The sequence below is a fragment of the Fragaria vesca genome, linkage group LG3 (assembly GCF_000184155.1).
Source record: "Fragaria vesca subsp. vesca linkage group LG3, FraVesHawaii_1.0, whole genome shotgun sequence".
In the NCBI taxonomy this organism is placed as follows: domain Eukaryota; kingdom Viridiplantae; phylum Streptophyta; class Magnoliopsida; order Rosales; family Rosaceae; genus Fragaria; species Fragaria vesca.
The window spans coordinates 6,372,668-6,382,184 of NC_020493.1; the positions used below are offsets into that span (position 1 = coordinate 6,372,668).

Below are 9,517 nucleotides of genomic sequence, written 5' to 3' on the forward strand. Positions count from 1 at the left end.
AACAACTACTACTACTACCTCTCTCTCTCTCTCTCTCTCTCTCTCTCTCTCTCCATAACACTAAATGGAGAATGGATATCCAATTGCTTTGGCAAATCAACCGCCAAAGCATTGTCTCGAAGTGGATACTCAACATTTGCCTTTTGAACTTTCAGCCCTATGTCTTCGAGCAGCTCCTATTTTCTTTTATTGACTAACATAACATATGCAACACCATTCTCCTCAACTTCATTTCTGAACTGCCGAGTTGTCAAGCATGTGTAAGTGACCTTCTTGGTGGACTTGGGAAAGTGTTAATCTTGAATTGGAGCTCATGTTACCTTAACTCCATTCTTGTAAAAGACATATACATTCTTTTCACCATGATGGACAATATTGTCACGGCCGTCCTAATAATATATGACATGCTTTCATATACACCACATCATACAAAACATTATCAGAATAACTTTTTCCAATTGAAAAAGGAACACGACATTGTGTTGTTACCTTTACTTCTCCTTTGTTGAACCAAACTATACGGTATGGCCGTGGATGAGGTTTGACGTCAAGCTTCAGTTTCACCACCATTTTCTTGGATACTAGATTCTCGCAGCTTCCCCTATCAATAATAACATTGCAAAGTCTACCATGAGAAGAAAACTTTGTCTTTAAGATGTTGTTACGTCGTCAATCACCTTTAGGGACTTTTGGAGTTAACATGGTGCGATGTATCAACAGATTGGGAAGACCGTGGTCTTCATATGTGACTTCTTCTTCTGTAATTAAATTCTAGAAGGCTTTCATGAAACTGCCTATTTTCATTGTTAACCTCTCCGTTCTCACAAACAAGAAAGTTGCTTGATTGCCTCTTACATTCAAAGGACTTGTGGCCCTTTTGTTCGCATTTGTAACATACCACCTTCCCTCCTATGAATTGAGAGGCTATGCTGCTGCTACCAGCTGCATCAACTCCCATGCCACATCCACGAACTTGCCCCCACCTTGAGAATTTGAAGCTTATTTATTGTTTTGAAAATTAGGAGCACCAAGTTTTAGCTTTGTATTTCCTTCAACTTCAGCTTCAATCTACTTTGGGTAGCTAGCTGATTTTTGCTGGGTTTCAATCTTCATGGCTAGTTGCACAGTTGTTGCCAATGACCAGGAAGGTACATAGTAGCTCAACCAAATTTTTGATACTCGGCCTTAATCCCATTAGAGAGAGATTAATGACTTGTAACTTTGTTTTCAGCAACTATACTCGAGTTCTCATCTTATAGAAGACGATGGTATACTCCTGAATAGATCGGTTATCTTGTTGGATGGATTGATACTGTTGGAACATGATTCCTTCATAGTTCAAGGGAAGGAACTAACCTCGAATAAGCTTTTGCGTCTTCAATTATGAATTTTCTCTTTCTAGACTGAATCCTTGACATATGAACCTGATCCCAACAAGAAGAAGCATACCCTTCAATTACAGCCTTGACCTTCTTGTGCTCTAGAATCACCAAGTACTCAAAGACTCTTTCTACTTCTTTCAACCAATCCAAGACCTTCTCGACCGTTCCTCTCTAGAAAAATAAGAAATCCCTCCCTTTAGGAGCCTACGTCCCATTAGAAAGTTTCTAGCTTCAGCTTCATCCCGAAGAATCAGATTCTAAAGGTTGTTAATACCTTTCAAAGGCTGGTTAGTTCTACATTCATTTGGGGACCTCTTTGCCTCTCTAGATTCAAGTCTTGAAGAGCAAAAAATCCTGACTACTCCAGCCTTATACACAACAGAGAATCTTGCAACTGCCTTTGCTGATGCTGCAAGTTTTCTAGATACTCCTTTGTCGCCATGTTACCACCAGCTATTTGATGGGTCTATGAAATGTTGTTACCTCCTTGTGCATCACCTCCACACCCAGCAATCATAGATCCGCAAAGTCACATATCTAAAGTGGTTATGATACCATTTGATGTAAATCAAGTAGGGTATAACTACTTGATTTGTCTATTAAATGTTGTTGTTTTGTCGATTAAATGTTGTTTAGAAGTTTAAGAGGCTCATTGTTTTTTTTAGCTACGAGACATCTAATATAAGAGTAATTTTAAATACATACGCCTAATCTTTTAATACATATCCTTACTTAATACACTACTCATCTAGTTTTTCATTTCAATATTATACTAAATACACATCCCAAACTGCCTAAAATACCCTCAATATTTAAAACTAATAATAATATGTTATTTAATATAATTATATATATTTACTAAATCACAACTCTTTTTATGTATTCTCTTTTATTTTTTGTTAGATTTTTTTGATCGGGTTAGAAATTTTTTCTTGATATTTTTCAATTTATAGGCAAAAGAATAATATTATATTCGAACTTCAAATCTCCAATATGACATCAATCGGCTAGTAAAAGTACAATAATTTGAAGAAAAAAAAATATTGAACATACATAATTTTTTCAAAATTAAGAAACTAGTAAAAGTACAATCGAGTAAAAACTAGTTTTTAGTCTGCAAGATAAAAACTATTTTTAGTCTGCAAGATAAAAACTAAAGTTGATAAAGAAAAAACCAAATGAATCGGTAAATAGTCAATGTGATTACCACAGTATTTTGAAGAAGAGGTTTTTTTTTTTGATGCGTAGTAATAGTGGAGAAAATCGAGTTAGGTTTTAGGAAAGCGAAAGTTTCTTTTTTTTCTTTTTCTTTTTTTCCTAATAATTGATGGATGTTTTTGTAATTAAACAAACCTATAAAATCTTATGTGAAATATAAAATAATAAAGGTGTGTATTAAGAGATTAGAGGTGTGTATTTAAAATTTCTCCTAATGTAATATATGAATTATGAGTCTTTAACGCTAGGAGTATCCTAGGGAATGTTTGGAGGTACTTTAAAAAGGGTTTAGATCAGACCTGTAAACTCAGTTTCGAAGCATATTTTATCAAAGTATTTCCATAATGAAATACTTGAAGGCTTTCCCTGAATCAAAGCAGTTATACCGATTTACATCATTTTGTACTAAATGAAGAGAGGTAACGTTGGTGATAGCCCTGGGCCTCGGCCTTGCGCTAGAAAACCATGAGCCCAAAACAAAACAAAAAGATAAGATCGAAAGGGGAATGGAACAGTGGAACGGTGGAACTAATGGCTCTGTTATCGAACAGCCTGCTTCTCCCACCCAAACTACTCACTGGAACTCAAACTCAAACGCAGTTGCCGGCCACTTTTCAGTTCAATCATTCCCTTCCTTACAATCATAGCTCAACTTTGGCTTCCTCTGTTTCACTTTGGTTGCATAATGTGAATCGAAAATTCAAGACCAGTTCTTCCACTGCAGATAAGCAAGAAGTGGAAATGAACAAGAACGAAGAAGAAGAATATCAAGTGCTAACAGCTATAAGAAGCAGTTACAATGATATTGTAATTGTGGACACTGCTCAATCAAGAATGTTGCTTCTCGACTCTACTCGTATGTTTTTCAATTCTTTCATCTTAATCATCACCACCCATCATTTTGTTCTTCGTTTGATTGTGATATTTTGGTTCAGATAATGTGCATAGCATTCTATACAAGCACCAGAAATGGACTAATTCGTATTGGGTATGTCTAAAGTTGCATGCTTTTCTCTTGTTTATATTATTGAATATGTCTGTTGTTTAAGGATGCAAGTGTGAGAAAGTCTTGGTCTTTATTGTTGTGTTGAGCAGGATGAGTTTGCTAGCTTGCCTGCTATTGTCCCAGAAGGTCCTATTGCCATTTTGGGCTTGGTAAGTAAATCATTTCAATTTTGAAGTTATGTGCGCATTTTGTAAAATGCCTTTGGTATTGTAAAATGCGGTGATTTTCTAAATAAGAGTGTTGTTCAAGTCAGGGTGGAGGAACAGCTGCGCATTTGATGCTCGACTTGTGGCCCTTTTTGCAGCTTGAAGGTTGGGAGATTGATGAAATTGTGAGTGTCTAATGGTTAAAAGTGATTGGCACTCCTCTTGCAATGTTTGATATGTGCCAATTCAGTAGTCTTCATCTGATTATTGGGAAACCCTTGGACTTGAGTTCTTTGAATAATCAGAAGAGCTGCATTAGGTGATATGTATCTTTATCCTCACTTTATATGTTCATGCCTAGATAGTTCATGCCTGATCTAGGCCATAGGTTTCTAAGTATTCTGAATGTGATAAGAAGTAACACTGATTTTAGAATGCTCCAGTTTGACTGTTAAGTATATATAAGTAACCATAAAACATATTTGATCGCTATAAGGGGTAAAGTTGGTTGCAATTGTTTTCATTCAGGCATACATGTTTGGATTTTGGTGGAATCATATCTTTATTAGCCGTGGTGAATCTTTCTTACTTGTATCCTAAATATTTTAGTTAATTCACAAAGCAAGAGAATATTTTGGGCTGTCGGATCTGGAGAAGCCTACACAAGCTGGTGGCGTACTAAACATCCATATTGGTGATGCATTTTCTCCTGAAGTTCGTATGTGTGGAGGATATGCTGGTGAGATCATTGTCTACATTACTTTTTACATTACCTTACTCACCTTTTACCTTTTTGGGACATTGTGGACGGTCAAATTTAAGGATGTTTACAATATTAGTGCTCAAGTATTTTACTTGCTAGCTGAATATAAATTTGTTATGCCTCATTTTCTGGAACTCTTGAATATGCGCATGTCTAAATGAGAAAATAAGTGATACCAAGTTAGTCTAATTAGAGTACCAACACAGATTTCAATTCAAATAATCAGCAATTCTCGCTCTATTATGTTTCTAACTTGTTCTTGCTGTAAATATCAGGCATTGTTATTGATTTGTTTTCTGATGGAAAAGTTTTGCCACAGTTGGAGGAGGTATGAAACTATCCTAAATGAACTTTTGGTGCTTTACCTAGCTATGATTTTGTTTTATGGTACTTGAGGTTTAAGCTAGTTCAATAATTTTTGTTTTGTCTCAGCAGAGTGATAGCTATTTCAAAAATTGTTTCTACAATAAGCTATACACCTCATATCCTTCTAGGCTTTTAATCATATTGTCTTCAAGCCAATGGTCACATGTTCGTCTCTGAAAATATATAGTGAAATTTGGTATTTCTGCTGATGATAATCAGGATGACTCAAAAGAAATTTCACTATTTATTTTTGTTAATTAAATCCTGTGTTGATTTTCTAGAAAAAAAAAATTCTTGAAAGATTATGGTGAAAAACTGAACATGCCATGAGAAGCTTTGAAACTGCGGAAATTAAATCAATCAAGATACAATGGTTGGAGCAAAAAATAAAAAAATAAGGATGGAGAAGAACCTATTAGTTGAGACTCAGAAGAGCCTCCTGTCAACTGAAATGTCCACACAACGTTTCAAATGCCAATATGACATTATGAATGTGATAAAGCAAGAATGCTTTGCCACAGAAAACATTCTTGCTGAACATGAATGCCAGGTCAGAAAAAAGGAAGTCATAGAGCATCTATAGAAAGCCACCATCTTCTGATATAACATTAAGGGAACTGAGATTAGGTGTTTTGATGCTTGCCTAAGGGTAGCAATATTTCAAGTCTCCTATCTATCTTGGGCCTCGATTCATTAATTCCAATGTTTGAAAATAATATGATTATTAGGAGGAAAAGCTACCAACAGTGTTTAGGAGTAACAATTATCAAGACTTTCTCAAACTTCAGACTAAAAACGGAAAGTATGTCGAATTCACTGTGACACACTGACATGACCTAGTTGACTCCATCTTCATAGAAACACAGAGAATTTCAAGTAGAGTATATACATATGTTTTTGCAAGGTACATGTTAAGTTTTTCTCCTTGTAATAGTATACATGGATCTGAGATTTTGTACAATTTAACAAGTTCTCTGGTAAGAACTATATGTTTACCTTCATGAGCTTGCTTGTGATGATTTGGCTTTCATTCCTAGATCTGTCCACTTTCCCAGAATACCTCTGCTGTATCCAATTGCCACATCTCGTCTTTTCCTTGTCATCCCTTTGGATTGCATCACACGGTATGTTTAATCACAGTTGTTTTGTGATCTATGTGAAAGGTTACTACTTGGTTGGATTTGGAGACCTTGCTGATGCCTGAAGGTCGTCTTATGGTGAATTGTGGTGGTATTGATTGTGCATCTGATGTAAACAATGGAACAGTTAATCCAAACAATACATCCACGGATGGTAGTTGGGTAAACAATCCAGCTATCAAGGCATTATCTGAAGCTTTCCCTGGACAAGTAGGCCCTATCACCTTGATACATTTTGAACTATATATATTTGATTTCCACCGGTGGATTTAGGTTTTTCGATATTAACCTTATTTGTTGGATATCAGCCTTGATTCTGTTTACTTGATTCAGACTCTTCTTTCATGTTTTGATCCGTTACTTATAAACATAGCTGGGACTTGATCGTCCTCTCCATGTGTATGTGCACAAGCAAAGAGCACAATGAATTTGTTACTTGTTAGTGAATTTTATTGAGAGAACCAGGGGTCAGTTTTTTTAGCTTACTTTTTTAAATGAGCAGTTACTTTTCACATGGTGCTAGTCTTGATTGTCTGGCTGATCCTGTTTTTGAAACTTATTGTGTTCATCTGTGATATATTGCTGTGATATTTCCAATAAAAAAATAAAAATAAAAATTAAGTCTTGGAGCATCCAAATGGACTGATACATTCATTGATTCCCCCCCCCCCCGGCCTGTGAATTCTCATGACATTTCAGTGCATTCTGTAATCTTTACGTAGAATCCAAATGTCTCTATGCATGCCCTCAAGACCTCAATTCTAATAATCACATGTTTCCATTTCATTTTATTCGCCAATGTATTTTAAATTGAAGAAAGCTCTTGTTTTCTTTTTTGATAAAACAGGTCAGCTGGAAGAAAATGCCTGCAAATTTCGGTGCAAATTATCTTGCACTGACGGGACCTTTACCAGAATTCACTTCGTGGTCTGCTGCAGTACCAGGTCCCTTGACTGCCAGTGTGAAGCAATGGAGACCATGCTAACCTGTTCCTTGGCGGAACCTATAGCTTGTTCTACAATTTATCAGAGTTCATTATGAATTTGATTTAGCCAACCGAAGTTGTATTCAGCACTCAACACCCACCATCCACATTTTTGCCTTGGAGATCATGGCCACAAAAGCATGTGATTTATCCCAAAGAATGCTGCACCTTCTGCGGTTTATTCCAATCACGATAGGTTGAAACAACCTACACTAATACGTATGCCTTAAGATGTTAGCATTCATGTTGTTGGAAATCTTTGTGGCTTATCTTACAATTGATTGGTTTTGAGTTCTGCTTGTAATGCCTCAAGGTATGTACATCATCTGTATCTTCCATAATACTCAGCTAAGTTGAAGCTTTTGCTAGCTACAATGTATATGTATAGGTATTCCAATATTGTATATGATGAGACAAATGCGTGCAAATTCTTGCAGTACATATCACGGGAAACCCAAGATATCATGGATTCATCTGTCTAAGAGCAAACATGTTCTTGCCTTTGATTAGTTTTGATTGATTTGAATATCTTTGGAAACCCAAGATACCATAGACTCACCATCTGTCTAAGAGCAAACCATTTTGTTAGCTCTCCAGTTGTGTTTCATGTCCCTTTGCCGATTCTACAGCCGCATCTTTTGATTGCTTGTAGTTTGGAACTCTGGATCTCATCTCTTTGCTTGACATCTGCTTTCACATGCAGCCCCATCCTACACGCGGAGAGCGATAGAGGCAGAAAGAAATATAATAGCGCAGGTTGCGTACTTGCAAACCAGCAAACAAACCAAAAAAGAAGAAGAGAATGAAAATCAGAGAGGTTTCGAACTCATAACCTATTGCAAGTTTGCAACCACTACTGATGCTCACCTTGTTAGACATGCAACCAGCAGTGCATGACATCAAGCTAGCATAAGCTCCTTGTGTGGGAGATTGAGTATATTATTATCTGCTAGTTGATCAAGTACTTGTCAATGAGAGTCATAGAGGGTGGTCTTGTATTAAGTATAGAGTTGCATGCATCAAGATTCAAGACCATGCAACTGCAAACTGATCGGTGCTTGACCAGACCTGGGTGATTTTAATGATTGTTGGAGTTGGAGATCGATAGTTTTATATATGCATGCATGGAAGTGTGCAAACTGGCACATAATGCTAGAGAATAGAAGCTACCATCCTCCATTAAAAATTTGAAATATACAGCAGTGTTCGTGAAGGCAACGGCACCTGCTTTGTTCTTCATATCCATGTCAGCAAAATCAGTACAATTACACTACCAGAAGAAAGACTTTAGCCGACGAAAATAAAAAAACCAGGCCGACGAATTTTTTTTTCGTCGGCTAATTTAAATCTTCGTCGGCTATGGTCAACTTTAGCCGACGAAATTTTAATTTCGTCAGCTAAATAATTTTTTTCGTCGGCTATAATCTGTGAACTTTAGCCGACGAAATTTTCAAAAGTTTAGCCGACGAAATTTTTAAGAGTTTAGCCGACAAAATTTTTAAACTTTAGCCGATGAAATTTTTAAAAGTTTAGCCGACGAAAAATATAATTTCGTCGGCTAAAGTGCCTTATATTTGCAGATTTGGACAACAACTCATCTGGAAAAAAAAACTATACGTAGAACCTTCAAACGTAAAAAAGTCGTGAAATAAGATATGACCAGAATGGTGAAATACGTCTACGGTTGAAAAATTACGGTATTCCGGTAAAGTCTCGGTGCCGATAGTTGACTTACCCTTATTATTCACTATGCTGCAGATTTGGCGTTTGGTGTCTGATTGACTATTGTGATACCTTTCCGGAAGCGTAATGGTGCTACGAGTTAGACTCATCGCTAATGTTATGACGTATAGGCTTTTTTGGCCATCTGAGTCCGTTTAGGGCTTCAAAATGCAGTTTTCTTATTTTCGATTAGAGTTGACCGTTTCGATCGAGCCCTTAACGTTGTCGGATCCAGTTGAATTTTTTACCATAGACATATTTCGTCATAATGATCATATCTGATGGTCGAATTTTGGTTTGTGAATTTTAGTCATCGGAATCACAACGTGTCTACTATTTACCGTTATTCGGGTTTATGGGGAGCCCTATCGTCGGAAGGTAAATGTCTCAAAATTTTTATATGGGCAGTTGCGTCTCATCTACGTGAGAGTTTTTTGTGTGAAATGTTTGACCAAACTACGTAATATAGAGAGAGATATGAGCGTTTTCGTGTGATAAGTAACGATGGATTATGGTTGACCGTTTCGATCGAGCCCTTAACGTTGTCGGATCCAGTTGAACTTTTTACCACAAACATCTTTCGTCATAATGATCATATCTGACGGTCAAATTTTGGTTTGTGAATTTTAGTCATCAAAATCACAACGTGTCTACTAATGTTGTATAACTTGTTTAATAGGTTATACAACTTTGTAAACCAACTCTACATAGGAAACAAAATTATCAAAAATCTCGTGAAATAAGATGTGTTCATAATAGTGAAATACGGCTATAGTTCAAAAATCATGTA

The 9,517-nt window shown here is 36.4% G+C and overlaps 1 protein-coding gene across 1 annotated transcript; it reads left to right on the plus strand.

Annotated features, from left to right (window-relative positions):
- The first annotated feature begins 3,114 nt into the window (after positions 1-3,114).
- Positions 3,115-7,791, plus strand: LOC101306797 (probable spermidine synthase-like). Its single transcript, XM_004293771.1, has 8 exons — positions 3,115-3,456; positions 3,536-3,588; positions 3,696-3,755; positions 3,860-3,937; positions 4,362-4,491; positions 4,791-4,843; positions 6,045-6,230; positions 6,868-7,791. The coding sequence occupies exons 1-8, from the start codon at positions 3,132-3,134 to the stop codon at positions 7,003-7,005; spliced, it is 1,023 nt and encodes a 340-aa protein (XP_004293819.1). The 5' UTR covers positions 3,115-3,131; the 3' UTR covers positions 7,006-7,791.
- Positions 7,792-9,517: the final 1,726 nt, after the last annotated feature.